This window comes from Pleuronectes platessa, chromosome 15 (genome assembly GCF_947347685.1).
Source record: "Pleuronectes platessa chromosome 15, fPlePla1.1, whole genome shotgun sequence".
In the NCBI taxonomy this organism is placed as follows: domain Eukaryota; kingdom Metazoa; phylum Chordata; class Actinopteri; order Pleuronectiformes; family Pleuronectidae; genus Pleuronectes; species Pleuronectes platessa.
In genome coordinates this window covers 8,785,480-8,806,881 of record NC_070640.1, presented here as the reverse complement: position 1 = coordinate 8,806,881, position 21,402 = coordinate 8,785,480, and the positions used below count along the sequence as shown (strand labels likewise).

The 21,402-nt window shown below is 43.9% G+C and overlaps 1 protein-coding gene across 2 annotated transcripts; it reads right to left on the bottom strand.

The window, feature by feature from the left end:
- Positions 1-825: 825 nt before the first annotated feature.
- Positions 826-20,938, bottom strand: LOC128457585 (phosphatidylinositol-binding clathrin assembly protein). 2 transcript variants are annotated; one of them, XM_053442358.1, is made up of 19 exons: positions 20,809-20,938; positions 13,809-13,951; positions 12,128-12,203; positions 11,621-11,723; positions 10,671-10,764; positions 10,151-10,262; positions 9,670-9,776; positions 8,259-8,300; positions 6,400-6,485; positions 5,876-5,978; positions 5,295-5,428; positions 4,736-4,833; positions 4,389-4,502; positions 4,231-4,261; positions 3,916-4,057; positions 3,151-3,174; positions 2,523-2,579; positions 2,258-2,377; positions 826-1,354 (listed from the first exon to the last, which is right to left on the bottom strand). In XM_053442358.1, exons 1-19 carry the CDS (start codon positions 20,936-20,938, stop codon positions 1,340-1,342), a joined length of 1,731 nt encoding a protein of 576 aa, XP_053298333.1. In that variant the 3' UTR covers positions 826-1,339. The 2 variants fall into 2 exon arrangements, with proteins under 2 accessions (XP_053298333.1, XP_053298334.1); XM_053442359.1 differs by having other exon boundaries at positions 1,340-1,371; positions 2,257-2,377.
- Positions 20,939-21,402: the final 464 nt, after the last annotated feature.

Here is a 21,402-nt window from a genome sequence, read left to right as displayed (position 1 = left end):
TGAGAGTTAGACCTTTACTGATTTGGCAAGACTGGGAGTCATCTAACTAATATCCAGTCACGTCTCTATCTGGCTCTCAGTGCATTTTCCCCTTACTTTTAGAGCAGTGCGGGTCAAACAGGACATGGTGAAAAAGAACCAAACAAAAACAACATTCTGTACAGAAACCTGATGTGGACACACAAGAGGTACAACACTTCATCAGGCAACGGCTTCTAGACAAGTACGGATGGGTGGAAAAGACGTGACAGGGTTTGCATGATATTGCACAGCTGTAGAGGAGGGACAAAAAGAACAGAATACAGTGTGTACAGCACATCCCCAAGTAGCAAAGTTAGTGTAAGAGGTTTGTTTACATCCAAATGTGATGCCTGGCTGTGGCTCAGTGCTTTCATCAGTTAGTTCCAGTGCAGTAACACGTTGGTACCTGGCAACACAGTAATGACCTCAGGTACCAAAAGAGAAACGTACAGTACTTACCCTACACAGCTCCATCCATCCACACACACACACACATTAATACACACACACACACACGTGCCTGCAAATGATCCTTCCATGCTAGATTCTGAACGTGACGTTGGCAATTAAGAACAAATTGAGCTCATAAAAAGACTCGGAACAGTAAATGTTGATGCAGCACACTGAAATGTAGAAAAAGGGACACGCACGCTTGCATTTGAATCGATTACTTCTGACATCAGGTGATGGATGACACGCAACCGGGAACCAATCTAAACAAGATGCTAAAATCACCCACACAGACACACACCCTTGGCAAAGTTCACATTGAGTAAAGTGCCAGGAAACGATCCAATCGGAGAAAGAGGCGCGCGTCCTCCAGGTTTGATTCAGTCGGGGGATGGAGGGGGAGGAGGGTCAGTTATTTAATACAGGAAATGATCTGGATGAGGAGGTCAGGAAGTGGCCTGTAGAGCGTCTGCACTTCCATTGAGCTGTCAGTTTTTGTGGCCTCATCACAGGACGTATTCGCCGTCTGAACCGGCAAATCAAACAGAGGATGAGTGGGACGGACGTGGAGCCGCTGGTGCCCCGGCATTATGGATTCAAAGACAGAGAGATCAGCAGCCACATGGAGAGAGGAGAGGAGATTAGAGGGTCAGGCGCCATGGAAAGAGAGATCAGCATTTCATCCTTTATCCATCCTCCGGTCCTCTCCTCCTTCTTCCTCTCCGCTCCCTCCTTCCTCTCTGTCTTTGTCTTCCTTCCTCCTGCACTGGGATTTGGTTCTGGATTTGTTTTCTTTGACTCTTCGCCTTCATCTCTTTCCTCTCGCCTTCTCGTTCTCAGCTCTGCTGCCATGGTAACGAGATCATCCCTACATGAAGTGCATCTGCAGAGGACCGGGGGAGAATGGAGAGTAATTTAGTTCAACAAAACAACTCGTCAAGTGCTCAGGCATCTATTGACAAGCATATTACCTGCCGCAGTGCCAAGAAAACAGCATCTAGGGGCGGTGCATGCTCAGTGAGCAATTATACAGCTCTGTTTTGAATAAATGCTCAAAATACACTTGTTTATTCTGCTGAGAGTCTTGTCGCTGCACCAACTGCTGGTTATACGCAGTGAAAAACACCTTTTTACACTCGCTGGTCAAATTATCTGACAACATGATTCATCCTGTTTCTCCGGGGGGGTCCACAGCTAGAGAGAGACTTATCAATCTTTAAGTGTAGCTTCAAATAAATGCATCAATGATTCCAGGAGACTTACGGACACGAGGCATAGACGCAGCAGCTGTTGAAGGAATCGCTCTTGTGTCTTTGTGTTTTATATCAATTTAGGATGTTCAAATGCATCCTGGGCATTTCGAGGATAGAGACAGGAAGTTTGTCTCTCTGCACCTTATCTATTTTAGTTTCAGTATGAAAAGTGTTGGACTAACTAACTAACTTAAAAATACTTCAATCAGTAAATCAACCAACTAATACAATTAAAAGTAACAATAACACAACACAATTGATAACTTAATGGTTTTTTGTTTGGTTGGTTTTAAAACCCAGATATTTACAGAATCCGACAGAGAGACAATAGTCGGCTGTCACCACACATGGACAGTGAGTTTCATAAAATGCTGCTCTGACATCAGGCATAATGAGAGATATCCCACTTCGCCATTCTCTAATTTATGTCTATTTTTAGCTCTTCCAGGTCAGCCCCCCCCCTGCCTTGCTGTATACAAATGAATAATTGCATCAGCTGTAGGTGTGTGTCTTTATGTGTGTGTTTGTGTTACCTGTGTCCCCGGCATGGGTCCGAAGGGATTGGTAGGTCTCAGGACCGGCTGGTTGTACATGACATGCTGTGGCGGCATCATGGGAACACCCCCCATCTGATGACTCATCTGAGGAGGGAGCTGGCGAAACGACAGGTGAGAGAGCTTGAAGGTGGGATAATGGGCGAGGGAACAAACAGGGTCATTTGGGTGCCGCTAGGACCGGAGCCCGCGGCATGTTAATCAGAGATTTGTGAATGCGTGACTGAGATAAGACTTCATTTACCATTCCATACATAGGCACTTGGGGTGACGTCATAGGAAAAGCCACTGGTGCTGGAGCCTGAGCAGAAAAACACAACAGATCACTTTCTAGCCTTTACAGTGTGTATAGAAGAATCAGTTACAAACATGATCCTGATACTGTCGGCCTTTTACTATCTTAAGTATTCATCTGTCATAGTACAGAAGCATATTGCTGCCATGTCAGAAAAAGGGAAAAGGGAGTGTCATGTGGTAACGTGAAAAGTTTATTGTAATAATCATGTTGTAACATATTAACAATAAATGCATTTATAGGCTACAACGTGATGCATATTACTTCATAATTTGATACATTTCTATTTTGTAATAACATGAAATTATCGAGATATTATGTGAAAAACATCATGTTACTACGATACATTTTTCATGATAAAATGTGATCAGTTCTTATTTTTCTGGCGTTGAAGCAATACAGCTCCATAACACAACACCTTCAAGTGAGTAAAAAGATAGATGCACAATGTAGTAAAGCTGAATTGAAGTGGTAAATTTGCAGTCACTGCAAATGCAGCACAAAAAGCCAAATAGTTCAATTTGAGTACTTTTAAAAGCAAAGTAAAGGAAAAGTTGAAATAATGAAAGGTACTTACATAGCCAGTATAGATCATCCCATTCTATGAAAAGTTATGGAAAAGGAGAAGAGAAAAAAATAAAGTTTTTAATGCAAGTCTGTGTAGAACAATTCATCTCAAGCTGTGCAGAGACGATAAACCAGAGCTTAAACTATCCCTCACGTTCCCATCACTTCTACTTTCTATTCGAGCCATGCCGCCGGCTTTCCGATCCATTTGCTCGACAAATGACCGTTTTGAGTTGAGAGGTCAATCAGTTGAAAATTAAAAATATGAAGCCAGATTGAATGGAAGAGACGTGTGGGTAATTAGAGCAAAGCACAAAGGACGCGGGCTCATGTCTGAGCTCTTTCAAAAGCACAAAGTGACGTTTGGCAAACAGGTATAAATTTGATTCATTAAAATCCAGAATGAGATAAAATAGCATTTTTTAAAGCCGACTTCACTGATAAAATGATAATTTGAACCGAATACTTTTAACCGACAAAACTAACTAACTAACCAGAAGGTGAAAGGTCGATCCCCGGCCAAGAGTCGTTTGACAAGACACTAAATCCCCAAATTAACCCCTGACAGCTGTGTAATGTGTGTACTGTAAAGGGCTTTGATTGGTCTTTGACATGAGAACATTTCTATATATGTTTTATTTAACTTTCCCATTCATGGCGTCAGATTGTCTAGATGATGTTTTATCATTACTGGCTACTCTTGTGTGAGGATGTGTGTGGGGGAAAGTGTGCATGTCCGAACTTCATGACCACGTGAACGTAGCTTTTAATTTACCATCTGAGGGACGGGCATGGGGGCAGGTGCCATGGGATGGCCGGTGTGAGTCCAGTTGGTGCTGGTGCACATTGTCTTTGACTGCCAGCTACTTCCTCCTGTTGGCTTCTTCTCCACCAGCTGACTCCACTGGAGCTCCGGCCTGATGCACACACACACACACACACACACACACACACACACACACACACACACACACAGTGTTTACAGGTGCTAATTGGGTGACTCATATGGGAGATTAAACAGTGAGGAATCTAAACAGACAGCAGAGTTTCGCTCTGGGCTCTGTTTTAGTTGTGAGGAAAACCCACTCACTTTTTCGCTGGCATCCCCCCAAACTGCAGGTCTGAGAGAAGGAAAACAAACAATAGAAACAAACACAACATCAGCTGAGAAATAAACAACACAGAGCAGGAAGAGTGAAACAGGAATGGAACAGGGAGAGATGACCGGATATTTGGAGAGACACTCACTACCAACGAGGTTGGCTAATGAAGAATCCAAATCATTGGGCAGCATTTTCCCAGAGTACAACTGGGCTCCTGGGCTGTGTATCTGAGAGGGATGGTTTGGCTTCAGCAGGTCACCTGACACGCAGAGGTTACCGTGGTAATATGGAAAGGACAAAAGAGGGGAAATGAGTCAAACGCACAAAACAACTCACTGTCACAGCTTATCCATCTCTAACAAGAGTGTGTGTGTGTGTGTGTGAGAGAGAGAGGGGGTGTATGAGTGAGAGGGTACTTATGTGTACTCTCCATGATTATATATGTATATATGTGTGTGTGTGTGTGTGTGTGTGTGTGTGTGCACATCCTACCTCCCCAGGCATTGTTATTGTTGGGCACAGTGTGTGTGGTCTGGATGTGGGTGAAGTTTGGCTGCAGGGTGAACAGCTCACTGGTCAGATTTGGCACACTGCAGGAAGGAAAACAGAACAGAGAGCACAGTTGTGTTTATCATTTTATTTTTATGTAACTTTAAAAAATGTATTTATAAAAATGTGATTTCCAGTGACAGGTCTGTTGTTGAGGCAGTGGGATAACTGGAATCACTGTCCTGTGGTTGTATGCCTTCGCAAACCACTGCAGTTTAAGTCTATATCATATTTTCTAGATCCATATGAGGTGAGAGGGACCTTTGACCACTGAAATATAATCACTTCATCTTTAAGTCTAAGGGAACGAGCCAAATTTGAAGAATTCCCCAAACTGTGGCCACTGGCTGTCTCCGGTTTGGAAGCATGAAAATGAAGCAACAAACTGAAGGCTATTCAATACAGCAAACAAACTCTTTGCTTATTCTACACTAAACAAACATTCTTTCCATTTGTCCCATTGCCCTCGGTGCTGGACACCGTGCGGGGGCGATAGACTCACTGGTTGTTGATGGGTACGATGGGGGAGTTGCAGTAGAGCTCTGTGGCCCCTCCGCTGCTGTTGGCACTTCCCACTGACTGGGTGCCGGGGGACACGTTGGGCGTCTGAGCGTCGATCCCCTTATGGCCGTCCTCCTGCACGGAAAGCATCGAGAGAACATGATTGAAGTTGTAGTCAAAGAAAGATCCCAGTGTTCTGTGGCATCGAGTAGCGTAGTCATTAAAAATGTCCATTCCCTTGGGCCTTCAAAAACTAATAAACTGCAGAAGGGGCTTAGATTGTGAGTTCACTTCTGCTCTCTGTGCAGCTCTGTGGACAAACAGCCTGAGACACACATTGTATTTCACTGTGCTGCAGGATTAATGCACTTGTTCAATGAATGAAAAATGTGGAATGAAATAAACTCGAGCACAGTTTTATTTACCGCACACACAAACAGATGATTTGTGAATATGTGTGTGCACTGTAGGAAATTCACTGTAGTTTCATTCAGCACAGTGTTGTTTATGTGTAGTATTGACTGTGCTTATCTCATCTCTACTTGTGGGTGGGTGTTACAGAATGTCTTGCAGATGTCTCGCCTTGTGTTGCTGCAGCCTGTTGTCCTCTGTCTTGTCGTCCATGCGGCTGAGAGAGATCCCAGTGCTGGAGAGAGAGGACACTGTACTGGACATGTTGCTGGATCTTAACGGGGAGACACACAAACACACACATTTTTGCAAAGGCTGCAGGGCTTAAAGATCATTGCTCTATTTATTGAGTTTTACTTCATAGTGCTTTGTAACCTTCACTTTATTTTTAAAAGACTAAGCCAAGCTGGCTGAGGCTGCACTGCTCTGTGTGGGAAGCAAAACTAAAACAACTCAATGATTTATCAAATTTATTGAGAACGTTTGACTGTAGAGCTGCAGGAGAGGAAACGTCCAGCGATCTGTGTCTGCACCAAAGTGAATTTAAGATTATCCAAAAGATGTTGAGACGCTGCACCCCCCCTGGGAGCCGGGAATGCCTTAATGTTTCATGGCACTCCATTTAATAGTTACAGACAGATTTCAGATTGATCACAAGCACAGATCTGAGGAGCATTTCCCTGATCTGATCGTACCTGCTGGCCGCGGACAGGTCCTTGAGCTTCCTGCCCTCCAGAGAAGCTAGGTGCTGCTCCAGAGCCTCCAGGAGAGAGCTGGGAGCCTGCGAGGAGGGGGGGGGTTAAAGGGTGTGGGGAGGCGAGGAGGTCATATTAGAACCACAGCCAATCGGACAAAGGGGGACATATTGTTTTTCTCTCACTCCCCTCTCGTCACCTCCTCACTTTGTTCCACACACTTAAAGATACGCGCAGACACACAGAAGCAGCAGCAAAATTAAGACATCACCTCGGGATTTGTTAGCTATTCTAGGACAGCTCATCGTACTTTTTTTTTTCTTTTTTTTTTTTTCATTTGGTTTCATCAGGTTTGGTTGACCAGCATGCACACGTCAGCCCTGGATCATGCAAGTGAGTCCACAGCGGGACTGACGGGTCAGGACAGATTAGAGCATCGTTGCTGCGGGGGCTCCAGAGGAGAAACACAACAAACACACATCTCTGAACCGTTTAATCAGCCCATGCAGACGCCAGCAGCGCACACAGACGCTCTCGTAACAACACACTTACACGCACAGAAAGAAAATCACAGTCCCAAAAAATCAGGAGTTAACCCGTGGATTCCATTTAAGGTTAAGAGTCAGATTTGACGCAGCATTCGTTTGATTCAGTTTGAGGCCGTCATTTTTTCTCCGACTGGAAGCCAAGGAAGTTAACTCGGTGAAATGTAAACATCTGGTGAAAAACCAGGTATACACATTGAGCAGCTGGCCAGCCGCTTTCCACTGATAAACAAAAGGGATGGATGGGTTCGTTTGGACATCATGTGATACCTCGGTTTTCACCCCCAGAGTCTCACATTTCAGCGCCAAGATAACACAGCGCAAACACAACAAGCAAAGAAAAGATTTCTCATATACTTATTTTAAAGGGGGAAAAGAGAGTAAAATGCGAATTCTTGATATCCTTCTTCAGAGAAATCTAGAATATGCTAAAGAGTTTAAAAGTAAAACAGACACAAATCTAGGGCTCAGTATAGGCATGGGTCGTTATGTTGTTGAATAAGGGCATATAAGGTCTTCATGAGCACTGCAAACATGACGTTAATTTAAAATAAAGTCACACTTTGTCATTGTTTTGACCTGATTTGAGATATTGGAAATTCCAATTATGAAGAATAGGTTGAATTTAAGTCCTTCTGCATGATGTGCAGTGCTTATGATGGCGTTATGTACACCTACCCAAGTCATATTTGCAGAAACCTACTTAATAAAAAACCATTCGCTGCTCTCCCCACAGCTAATGCAACGGGACGTAATCTTTTCAGGAAATTGGTCTGAACACTGCTCAGGTTGATCTATGTTTGCATGATGAGAAACAAGCCTTGATTAATTAGACTGGGGAAATGCCACAATGACTGCTGGAGACAAATTCAGACAGATACTAAGCCCCAGTCGTGGACATCTCAAATAGAAAAAAAAGAGGCAGCTGCATAAACGCTGCTTTTAAAGTCATAAAAAAAATCTTACCTCGGAGTCAAATTTGTTCTGCAAAGATTCAAATAGGAGGAAAGGAAATGAAATTCCTGCACTAAGGCTTAAATATTGTGAAAGTTGCTTCAAGGCTGTTTGCAGGTCTTCATTTATTGTTTCCTCTCTATTCTAGACTGTTCAGACAGAGGAGGAGAAAAAAAGCGAAGGAGTTAAGGAGAGTGAAGAAGAGAGGAGGAGAACGGGGCAGCTGCAGTGTAGGCAGGTCTGTAGGGTGAGTAGGGAACGGGAGCATTTAGAATGAAGCATTATGGGATTGACTTGACGGATTTAAATACTGGTTGACTGACTGGTTGATTGACTGATTGAGATGAGATGTGGACTGACCTGTGTGAGATCGGGGCTGTCGCCCTGATCTATCCCAACTCGCTGTGTCACAAAAAAGGAGGAGGAGGGGGGGGGGTAGGGGAGGGAGGAGGGAGGCAAAATAAAAATAAACCCAATGTAATAATAAAAACAAGGAGTAAACCAAAAAGAAAAAACCCAACAGAGTAAAAAAAGGGAAGAGGCATGTGAAGGAGGAAGAGGAGGAGGAGGAGGAGGAGGGAGAAAGAAGAATCAAACCCAAGCATTCATTACTTCATGCAATGGCTGGAAAGGAAAACAAACAAAAGACAACAGAGGAGGAGGGGAGGAGGGCACATGCACACACGTACAAACACCTATAAATACAGTACATGTGCACGCACGCACACTTATAAGTACACACACACGCGTACGCACACGGAGATCTGGAGACGGGTTTGGAATGAATGCCGAGCACACACCGACTGACTGAGCAGGCAGGGGCGGAGAGGGCAGACAACAGGTCACATGACTGCGTGAGGTAAAGACACATCCAAAAGGGAAGACACTCAACTAATGTTGACTTTGAACAGAAAGAGGAGGGAGGGACACAGATGACACACAAACAGACAAACACACAAACACACATTTTGTTAGACAGGTAAAATGGATGGGTCCTTAAAGTCAACGTTAGTCTGCTGTTGATTTGGGTTTCTTTGGATCGAGCGGCCGCAGCCCAAACCTTCTTCCAAATGGGAACGAAACCAAGCAGCGAGAAAAGCCTTTGGAGATGGCGCACGGGATAAATGCTACGCAGAGGATAGAAACTGTTGATAGTCACTGTGAAGCCTAGCGACGACTGCAACTGCTAACAATAACAGCCATTATGAAGAAATCTATATTCTGAAGAAAAGGGGAGATATTGAAATAAAGAAAGAAAGAGGAGACAGAGAGAGTGATAGAGGAGCTTGCTCGGGCATGCAGTGCAGGCATGTAACAAGGCAGCACGCGAAAAGGGGTCCCTCAGCTGGAAGCTCTAACATGAGTGGCTCTCTGATTGGCTAAAGAACTCAGCCATTAATCGCTGTCTCGGAGTATAACCCCCTCCCCGGGTCAGGGCAAGAGAAGGACAGAAAATCTAGATGCAAAAAGAAGACTTGGAAGGTTAGGGAGAAGAAGAAGAGCCTGGACGCTGATCTGCGGTCGATTCGGGTTGGAAAATATCGACCGTGAATCAGAGCCCAAAGGGAAACAGAAGTCTGGAGCAAATCTCAACGGGTCAAAGTGCAATTTTTATGCTGCAGGTTAGAATCCGAAAATCAGAGAAGGATGTTTAGTGTGCAAACGAGAAGTGAGGAGGCCGTTGAGTTTTTGCTCCAGACGGATGTTCCCGCCCTCTCCTGTGGTGTTTAACTCTGCGGTTCCTCCTCAGAGGAGGACGAACAGACGTTACCTCAGCCACTTTGAGGAACTCGGACAGTTTGGTCATCCTGTTGAGGAAGGTCTTGTAGATCTCCAGGGCTTCTTTGCACTGATTCTTCTTCATGTCAAAGTATTTCTCTGTGGATAATAAGACCATATTTATAGCATTATGGCTTTAATTTCATTATTTATTCACCCCCCAAAAAACAGGTAAACATGCAACAAATACTTGTTTTATTATGTATTCTAGGTCCCTGAGATGTTTCATGATAATGTTAATAAGTGTGTGGTATAAGTATCTTGGGTGTTTTCTGTTTTGGAATTGTCCTGATGTCCCTGACCATCCAGTGATTTAATTGAACTTTGAGAGACAGTAGCAGGACAAATCGACCCCCCCCCCCCCCCCCAAAAGAAAGATTGAGTGGAGTCACGGTCTTGTGATCTCGACTCTTACAGGGACATTACTCCATAAATACAGTGCATGTGTGTGAACGGTGGAGTGTGTGCCTTACCCAGCATGTTGATGACCCCTTCGTTATAAGCAGCAAACAACCGTATAGAATCTTTAAAGAGCAACATGAAAGCTGTGTTGATGACTCCGTTGGTCAGCTCGTTGGAGTTGGGCTGGAGGAGGAGGAGGAGGAGGAAGAGGAAGAGGAAGAGGAGGAGAAGATCAGATCAAGATATTTCCGGCCCTGTTCACACCCGGTGTGGACATCTGTGCCGACAGATCCCATCAGGATGTCTGTCTGTTCACACCTGGCATTTAAATGTCCTGAATGTGTCTCCTGGGATCACTTCCGCTCAGATCTCACTTCCGGCTCCATATCCAAATATCACAACCATCATTATTTGTGTTTGCGAAGAGCAATATCTGATGTTTTTACAATGGCAATGTTTGAGTGTGTGTCAGTGCGTGTGTGTGCGTGTAACGTAGCGCTGACCATTTGTGATCGCTTCACTCAGGATGGATGTGTATACCCGGTATGAACAGACACGGCTGCAGTTGTTAAGATGCAGCGACATGTTTACCTGGAAATCCAGCAGTGCGTCCAGCTGGTTCTGAATGACAGGCAGAGTCTTAATCAGCTTCTCTGTGTTCATGGTGCGCATCACACCCTCAGCTCTGGTAACGCACAAGAGCACAGGAGCACAAATACAGCAAACACACAGGAATTAAAGATGAAGAACTGCACACGATTAAAGAAGAAAGAAAATAATAACAGATTCAGTTCAAAACAGATGGTTTGCCACTTGATCCTTATTTAGTTTGGTATGACCCATTATCTGTCTGTAAAGATGAGAGATATGAGAGTATCCCAAAAATGAAGCCAAATCTTCTTGAGCACCCCCTAGTGGCTGGCTGCGGTATAATTTATAAATCCCACCTCTTCCATGTTAGCAGATATGACATAGACCAAACGAAAAAGTCAGATTTTTCTGAAACATTATGATTGACAGCTGAGACTGACTCCTGAGTGGTCTGGCGCGTGTATCGGCAAGACCTCAATACCTTGACTCTACACCAGGATCACTATTGCCCAGACTCTTGCACTACATAAAGTGTAAAATGATGGTACCAGGATATTTTAGCTTCATTATGGTAAAACGGGAAGAAGAGGAGACTTTATTTACAGTCTATGAGAATGACCAGTAGCTCATGTTAGATAATGCGAACCAACTTTATAGATATTACAGGTTCAGTTCACGTACTTTATGACTCTTTTCTACTTAGTAAAACGAAATGTTTTAGCATTCACCATTATCCCAAAACAAGTGACGCCATCATAGCTGCTGTTTATCAAAAGTAGAAAAACATCGTACCTGTTTTGTTAAACAGTTGAAATCGAGCTTACAAGTAAAAACACAGTCAGCCCATCATTTTAAGTCAAAGAGTGAAAAGTAACGTTCAGTTGAGTTGATTAAACAGATCCATAATGTCTTTATGTATGAGTGGCGTGTCAGTAGTGTGTGTTTGTTACCCTCTCTTCATCTTAGTGAAGTCCACCGCTGCTATTCTGTAAGACATGGCTTTTTCATTCAGGTAGCGGCTGTACCGTCTGATGAAAGTTGACATGTTGTAACCTGGGGGAGGGGAGAGGGGGCGCTGCAGTTAGAGATTTATTACTTTTTGCCTGGTTGACAAATCAGATTATAACACCATAATCCTTTTCATATGAAGTGTGCTACCTTCCTAATGAAAATCTTGTTTCTCGCTCTGGCACCAGTTCACCTTGAGATGTAGTTACTTATTCATCTTCCTCTTTTGAACAAATTCAATTAAAACACACTGCATGTTTGTTTTCCATGAACAGCTCATTTTGACAAAGAAAAAGCACTTTTGTAGCTTTAAGATCCCGGGATGTGGTTCTCCCTCTGAAATAGGCTTATTGATGGTGTAACAGAGCCGGGGGGAGCGTGACATAAAGTCATTTTGTGAGACGAACAGCACTGCTGAGTTTACAAACAGCCAAATGGCATTAAATCACCTTGTAGTGCAGCCTTATCTAGAAAGTTGTTGAGGTTGAAGAGCGTGTTTCTGGAGGCAAGGTACTGCATCAATCTCTGAAAAGAGGAGAACAGAGGGAAGAGTTAGTGTCTTATCTGCTGCTGCTCCCTGACAATATCAAGGTAATATCCACACAGACACATCAGCAGTGTGTGTGTGTGTGTGTGTGTGTGTGTGTGAGTGTGTGTATGTGTGTGTGTGAGTGTGTGTGTGTGTGAGTGAGTGAAGAGTTAATTGAAGACTGGCAGCTTTATGAGAGCTCACAGAGGCTGAGTTTGTTGACTTAAAGTAATGAAATTGACATTTTGACCTTAGAGACAACTGGACTTGACACAGAAGGAGTTACTGCAAAAACCGAAAAACACATGGTCCACACAAACCAGGAGCTTACAGTGAATCAAATGCACAATACTAACAACAACAACCCTTTACTGAAACCACAAAACCAAGCCTTTATTTCTGTAACCTTTCTTTCTCCTAGAAATCAAAGATGCCAAATCACGCTGCTTTCAGTTGAGAAACACCAGATCAGGCACAGTCAGCTTATCCCTGACATTTTGTAAAAAAGAACAACATGTCACTACTCATGTCACCAAACCCTTTGTTGTTCCTGTTCCTTCAGAGGGCTGTCATGGCCGCACAGTAAACCCTGCCCTCGCTCCTCTTCCCGGTCTGAGACGCTCAGGGTTTAACTCGTTTGATGTTTTGGTTGTTGCTCTTGTAGGAGCGAGCGGCGGAGTCAGGCAATTTGCCTCAGTGGCCATTGAAATGTCAGCTGGACACTTCATCGTTCCTTGTTGGACACGTGGAAGATAAGGCTTCAAAGAAACTCTCTGCAAGAGCTGGAGAGGAGTTACGATGACCAGGTGAGCAAAATGTCAGCCGCCGGACAGATTGATAGCTGGTGCTGGACAACTGGCCACCGCCGCTCTCTGTCATATTTGTGTGTGGGTGGGTTGGGGAGGGCAGAGAAGTCATGGATCAAGGTGCAGATTATTTTCACTATGAATAAAACAATTATTGGGGTTATAAAGTAATTAAAGAATATTCAAAGATGAAAAATTAACAATTATTTTTGCAAATTTAAGAGTTCAGTCAAATATTTGGCATTTCTTTCTTGATAAATCAATCAATCAATCAAATTTTATTTGTATACCCCGTATTCACAAATTACAATTCATCTCATAGGGCTTTAACAGGGTGTGACATCCTCTGTCCTTAACCCTCAGCAAGAGTAAGGAAAAACTACTAAAAACCCTTTTAACAGGGTAAAAATACGTAGAAACCTCAGAGAGAGCCACATGTGAGGATCCCTCTCCCAGGACGGACAGAAGTGCAATAGATGCCACGTGCAGGAAAACATCATGCCTTGATTGATTAATAGTTCATCTAAAATGTTGCTGATGAGTTTTCTATCAACTGACTAATTAATACTAAATCATAACTAAACAATGTAATGTAGGTATAGATGTTTATCCCTGTCTACGTCAAGACTTATAATAAGAGGGTAAAGTACTTGTGGCTTTATAAGTGTCTGCATATTCAAAATTAGCCAGTGCGCACTAAATTATGAGAGTTTATATACATATATGAACATAATCTGTAAAAAAAGAAATGTCACTATTGATCTGGGCTTCCATACGTCTGTGCTTCGGACTCACCTCGTTGCCGTACATCATGAGGTGGTGTGTGGTGATGAGCGCTTTAAAAACCACTATCCAGCTGTTACTGGCTGTGCGCTCCAGCAGTGTGTCCGCCAGGTGGGGGATGCTGACGTTCATCTCGTTGGTGCAGTGGATCAGGTCTGCGGGACAGGGGGGGGGAAACAGCATGAATGAATGAATCTGGACAAGTAGGGACAAGAGGCACATAAATAAACACATGATTAGCAGAGCATGGAATATAGCTGAAGGTTTGGGGCCAGCAGGTGAGGGACCGAGTGTAGAGTTGCAGGTTTTTTTTCCGCAGTGTCCTCAAACTCAATCTCTGCCTGTTCACTAATGGTGCGTCCTTGTGAATAAAAGCAGCAGCCACGTGCCAAAAGTCGCCATTTATAACCTTAGCGAGCTGACGGGTAGAGTTAATGATCAATCAATGAATGAAGCCATATCGACTGGTACATTAATTTTGACTCACTCTATATCAGCGCACGTTCAATGACCAAATGATAATTTAATGGCAGACGCTATATAGCCGGAGCTGCTGTATCGAAAAATCTATTTCCTGGCTGTGATTCAACGCGGCTAACTACCCACTCCACCAGCGTGTCAACAAAATATCAACTCGCAAGATGGAAAGTTACATCACAAGGTCAATTCCATCGCAGCGCAATCAACTGAAAGGGCTGCATCATTTACAAACCCAAAACGAATAGGCTGATGTCAAATGAACTGATGATGATGAATATTGAGACTGAATTTTCATCCAGAGCATCTTTGTGACTGGTAATGGACCAACAGCGACTCGACCCCAGCGTTTACCCTCTGAGATTCACATCGTGAGTGGAGATTGCCTTTTCAAAGCAAACGTGGAGCAGATTTCTAAAGGGAGAGAAGCTCAGTGGTTTGCTGTGTGTGTCGGATTCAAAGGTATGGCAAATGGCAGGCTGAGTGTGTTTGTGTTTGTGTGTGTGCGGATGTGCGATGTGTTATTAAAGAATAAACACAGATAATTTCTTTTAAAAGCAGAGGAATAAGAATCCAATAATGTTTTTTTTACAATGTCCTCTGAACATAGTGAAATGCAGATGATAGGGGATTAAGATTTCAGCAGTAAATGTAAAACTGGGCCAGATTGTAAAACAATGCCCTGAATTCCTTGAGGATTTTGGCTCGAGAACAAAATGTGAAGTATGTTTGGCATCTGTTTAATCTTAAACAAAAAAGTACCGACCCCAAGTAAAAGGGGCCGGACGTCAAACGGCACAAACAAGCTTCTTATGTGAGTGGTTGTAAAATGTAAGGTTCAGTGGGTTTATGGTCTTTTCCTGAATAAACCAATTACATTAATCTCACTATTCTGATTTAAAAAATGCAATGTTGTTATATATCAAAACTGAGATCATTTAAAAGTCAGTTAATTCAGCTGTAAACCACATATACGACCATTGCAACAAAGGGATAAAAGGATAAATCCTAAATTTGATCAGATCAGCTGAATAAATAAATGAATAATGTAAAGAAACATTAAAGAGGAGGAACAACTTTACTTGAATTTGACAAAAGATGACAAAAGAACCACGTAAAGCAAAGGCTGTGGTGCAGCCAGTGAAACCACTGAGGGAAGGAGTGGAGGAGAACTCTGAGTCCCAGTTGGTTAAAGTGTAATGGATGTCAATGGCATCTGAAGCAGCAGCAATTCACTGCAGCTAACGTTTCGAATACTCTTCATCTTCACTTTGTTGTTTTTTAAGTGTGAGAAGCTCAGGGACAGAGACACAGGTTCTGTGGGGCTATTGATTAAACTCTGCATCAGCTGTCAGACCAGAAGTCAGTTAGTGTCTGTAACATCTAGAAACCAATGCATATATTTACACCTGGTCATTGTTGCTCTTTGACTGTACATTTAAACGACCACACCCCGGAGTCACCACATTATGTTTCTAAGTTTTGCTCGGAGGAATTTGTGTTTTTCAAAGTCCCCTCACCTAATTAGATCTCAGGGCATTAATATCACAATATCATGCTAATGGTGGCGTTCAGTCATGCTTTACACATCGCTAATGGCTTGTTTGTGAATTTCCTCCTGGCTCAATAATTACTGGGACCATATTGATTCCAACTAATTAATGTTTCCTGTCATAAGTCCACACACACTTTAGTGGACGTGCCCGCTCACTATTGTCGCCAGTGACAGTGCCGCTCCACCACTTTGGTCCAGTCTGGATCCTAAAGACTTTAATGATCCTCTAACTTATGCTCCAGTGGTTATCATCGGTTTGATTGTTATAAACAACAGTGGAATGTGTTGGTTAAGCTAATTAGGATCAAACATGGCAGCCAAACAATATTTTAGGCTATTTATTGTCTGTTTAAATTTTGTGGCATATTTCCTAGAGCTGTCTACTGTTTTACTCTTGTCCGTTTATTCAGACCAGAAGAAATTCAACAGAGTGTCAAATACGTCTTGGATTTACTGGATCCCACTCCGATATAGGAACTTAAGAAAAAATGAGAATGTCAACGAGTGCGCTGCATCAACTGTTCGGGACACAGTAAAAATCCTTTGTTTCAGATTTCAAAGATATCGTTTACTTTCAGGCGAAAAACTGCAAAACGAGGACAACTCTACTTAAACACGATCACACCTAAATAATAGAGCGGCCCATGCTGTGTCTGCCTCGATGTGATAATGCATCATCTAGGATTTATTCGGTGCAGGGATGTAATGAAGTATTGACGCTACGATTGCCGGCTGGGATTATTGATAAGCCGCAGTCCGCGTCAATAACGCAATTACAAATAAGCACTGGGATATCAGTGCTGTAAACATTTATGCAAAGACTGATGATGATATGAAGCGTCATCAAATTAAAATGTAGGATAATTGCCAAGCTAGTTAGGATCAAATGAAAGACCAGGTTTTTAAAGTACGTGTGGCTGGAGAGATTCCCCCCTCGTAACGAGACTCACTGAAAATGTTTATAAAAACTATATTTCTTTTCAGAAATTGGCGTCAGGTAAAATGAGTAATTTGCGGGACCTGAAACAGAAGGACAGGTTGTTGTAATGACACACACACACAGGTGGGAGTAAATGAGGAGGATTATTCATTCAGTCACTCACTTTGTGTGTTTACGTCAAGGCAGAACACACATGAGTCATTTCAGCTTCTTCATTTGACTAACATGCCATAAATGTGCCTGTTGCGGTGCAAAGCGTTCACACTTCTTATCAACACATTGTATTTTCTTTCGCAAACGTGTGGAATACATCTCTGCTGCGGCCATGACACACGACCAGAGAAATCATGTGCCGATTAACACAGATGACCGTGCTCTCAGGGAAGGAGGTCATTTTTGGCCTGATTACTGTTCCACGGCAGATAAATCTGGTTTTCTATTGCCGCGCTCGACTATCTCAGCCACGCAGAGTATTGTCCAGTGAGAGTGAAATCCCATAACTCTGTGTGTCGTGCTGATCATTGGCCGTGGGCAGTGAATAATCCACCCTGGCCGTTTGTGTCACCGCCCAGTCTGTCAAGGTCGCGACCCTCTGACTAGCTTCAATGACCAGCGCTGCGTTTGATTTATCATGTTTTGTATTTGGAGGAGTGGGTCGGCCATTTATCTTTTCTTCCCACAGTGCCTCAGAAAGAATGGATCGATAACACGTCGAGTAAATTTTTAAATGTAATTGAAATGTTGTCTGTATTCATCAAACCTCTCAGATGAGGTGATCCAGTCCAGAATCTCTGCCCAGGTGCATTTGATGTGAAAACAAATCGACCTAGAGAGACATTTTTTCTCTGGTTTTCACCAAAGGAGGAAGATTTTAAATGTTACTGACAGGCAACTCTGTGAGTAACATCTGTTTCATTATCTTTATGAAAGTGGAACCTTTGAGTTCTGTTCCAGCAGGAAGAAAAATCATTCATTTATTGTTTGTCATGTTGGATTTGGAACACAGCCTATCTTCTCAAGAGTGTGGCTCACTTCATGTTTTTACATAAAGACACTAGTTTATATTTAATATCTTTGTTTAGTTGATATTTATAGCAACCAGGGTTTCTTTTTCACACTCCTGGACAAATCATACTGCACATTGAATACAGAATTAAACTGATTAAAGCTAAACAATTAATTTGTGAGCATGTTAAAAAAAAACAGCTCAAATGATCTTTTCCATTGAATCTGTAATCTCTGCCGTCTACAAACCTGTTCACCACTTCCTCCCCCATCCCCAAATGTCTGACCTCACCCGGCCCCTTGACTTGTGGGCTCTGTCAAACCTAGGTATTGTGGGTAATGGTGTTTGTCTGTTGCTCATCTCAGAAATAGGAATTAAAAGAAAATGTCCTCCCTTATCTTAACATATGAACTGAACGACTCCCTCATGGAAGGCTTAGTTCCAAAGCTGTATTTAAAATGATTAATGTTACTAGAATAGCTATTACAAATATCAGTGGGATTTTTAGTTTTTTTGCCACTTCTGGGACAAACCTCCAAACTGATTTGAATTCCTGCCGAGTTTCCGTCCACCTTTCCTTTTACTCAATGATACTAAATCCTATTTTAACAGGTGGCAACACTGAGAAAATCCTGAAATCCAGGGGTGGTTCGGCTGAGTTGCACCGAGACAATGTGGGTCACACATATCTGAGCTCTCAGACCTGACATTGACCCACAGTGTTGTACAGCCGCCTCACCAGGATCTCCTGGGAGCTGTGGAGTTTATATCTTTTTTTTTCTTTCCGATCTTTATTCACTTCGACTCCAATTGTTCCTCCCAGACAGTGGAGGGATTAGTTCCATTAGAGTCTTCCTGATTACAAACAAACCGTCTTCCTGCGCCCTTCTTTAACCTTAAAGTGCAGTTTCACCTCTCGATAAAAGACGTATAGAAAACTGTATATCATTTCCTGTGTAGAGATGAGAGGAACTCTTACAGGAAATATAAATTGTGGAAACTAGCTGTGGAAATTAGAACAGCTGCATTTGAATGGCAGTTTCTGCTTTTGAGCGTTTTATTCCACAAATGATCAGAATAAGATTTGGATCAGAACAACACAGGCCTGATGTAACCGCCTCGACCAGGACAACCTGACTCATTGTGAGAGTCATTCTCCAGAGTGGTGGTACAAACCATTTTATCACCACTTTGCTCGATGACAATTTGTCACATAAATGCCCTCGGCTTTTTTCAGAATATCTGAGAGACAATCGCTGTAGATTCCGAGAATCTCTGACTCACGGCGGGTGACAAAGGTGGACGACCTTCTGGCATTTCATATCTACACTCCTAACAAGGTCTTCTCAGACTGCGGCTTGGTAATAAGCACTAGTAAACCAATAACGGTGCACTTCATCTGATCATATGCCTTTTACGCACAATTCTTCCTTAGGAATCGTCAACTGGCTCGATTTTCTGCAGAAATTAGGTCAGTAGTCAGCGTTCTCTGTAGAAATCCTCCAGTTTCTTTACTGGTGGGGGGGGGTTCCGCGCTGCTCCTGTCGAGAATGGCGCAACGGAAATCTAGAGCACGAGCCTCACGAATGGCAGCCGGACCTCTGTAAACCACATCAATTAGCCTATGGTGGTGGTCAGCGTCATGATAAGCAGATTTGTGTGACATCAAAAGCAGCTGTGATTAAACTCTAGTCACTAAATGGTTTATTTTCTCACAAATGCAGATGTAAACTTCGCTCTCTGGACCTTTTAGGGCCTTTTCAGTCCTGCAAAGTGATACAGCCTTCTGATTTAAATGACTTGCGTTGAAGCACACGCTGGCAAATCTGCTATGGGGGGGGGGGGGGCAGAATTGCCAGAATTCCCAGTGTCACCTCTGCTGTGGAGTGGACACAATCGACTAATCTGATGCCAAAGTTGCCGGCTGACTAGCTGGGTGTGTGGCTGGATGACTGACTCTCAGGCTGTCTGGCTACCTGCCTCGTTGTTTCTCCCCGACTGATGATGCATACCCCCCCCCCCCCCTCTCTCTCTCTCTCTCTCTTGATCAGCCGTCCTGCTTTTTGCCCATCTGTCTGTCTGTCTGCACCCCCCCCCCCCCCCCCCCCCACCATGTGAGTCTGACTGGCAGCACCATTGATTGCCCGTGCTCTCCATCGATCATGTCAAGTAATTATGGTGAGGCGGAGGAGCCACGTAACCTAATAATCACTGGCAAAATCTACATGTGAGGAATCCTCCCGCTCCCGTGTGTGTGTGTGTGTGTGTCTGTGTGTGTGTGTGTGTGTGTGTGTGTGTAATTGCTGCAGGTAATTAGCAGGGATGGGAAGATACGAGAATCTGTGGTGACACCGAGAGGAAAAACAGAAAAGCCCCCATTGTAACACCCACCGTCACGGCTACAGTACACACAGTACACACAGTACAGACACACAGTACACACACACACAAAAACACACACCGACTCTCTGCACCTCAGGACTGACACATTCATTAATGATAATAATGCAGCAGAGGACGTGGCAGTGAACTTGGATTTCTGGGAAATGACCGGAAAAAAAAAACACGTTACTGCATAAGAATAAAAAAAAAGCCCCATTCTGCGCGAGGTGTCTCCGGAGGATCACAGTGCTGCTGGAGACACTGGCGTTAATAATGGATGGGCCTATACACTGTAAAGCGGCTGGTTGCAATATGATTAGCCTGTACCGGAGTGAGTGGCCTATTTCCCCTGAATGACATGCACAGATAGTGGCCGCCTGTGCGCCCCCCCCCCCCCCCCCCCCCCTCCTGGATTTCACGTTTACTGCTTGGATCCACTGAGGAGGTTTTTGCTTTCCGTGCGTAAAAAAGAAAAAAAAACCTTTTCAATCTAACGGTGGCTAATTAAAGAGGCTGCAAACATCACTGGGTCGGATGAAAGAGGAGAGGGGAGGGGGGGGTGAGGGGGGGTAATAAGATGCTGTTTATACAAGCTGCCCTTTGTGAGGGAAAGCGATGCATGCAAGTGCTAGTGATGGCATGTTTAACCTACAGTCAAGGTGCTTCTTCTTAGGTCCGCTGACTTCGTGCGTCGTGGCCTTGCACACGGCTTTGCTGATGGCAGACCCGGTCATGCTGTGCTGCGCGGCGGCGATCCGGTCCGTCAAAGACTGTCCCGACATGTTCCAGAGGAGGTGGAGGAGGAAGAGGAGGAGGAGGAGGAGGAGGGGTGATGATGGTCGAGTCCGGCTGGGGGGGAAGCGGGGAGGACGATCGAAATGTCTTTAGCGGCAGGGAGGAGGGTAGTGCCCTCTGCGAGGATCGGGGGGGTGTCGGAGTAGGAGGAGGAGGAGGAGGACAGCGGAGAGAACACAGACCAGGATCCGGTGGGAGAATTCATGCGGCGGCCAAAATTCAGCGCGAGACGGTCACATCCAGGGAAGCGATTCAAAATGCAGTCGAAGGCATGAGGAGGGTCCGGCCGCAGAAATCAAATATAACCCCCTGAATAAATCAATGTCCGATCCGATGATCCTGCACATAAGACAATGTGGAGTCCCTGAAACAGCCGCTGCCAGAGGGCGAGATGCCGGAGGATGCGCCCGAACGAGGATTGAATCCGAAACAATCGCAGCCGACTACCGGT

Coding starts and splice junctions, on each gene's coding strand:
- LOC128457585 (XM_053442359.1), bottom strand. CDS start 20,938: ATGTCGGGACAGTCTTTGACGGACCGGATCGCCGCCGCGCAGCACAGC. Junction 9,777..10,150: donor AGGGGTCATCAACATGCTGG/GTAAGGCACACA, acceptor TATTATCCACAG/AGAAATACTTTGACATGAAG. Junction 2,378..2,522: donor AAGTGCCTATGTATGGAATG/GTAAATGAAGTC, acceptor TCGTTTCGCCAG/CTCCCTCCTCAGATGAGTCA.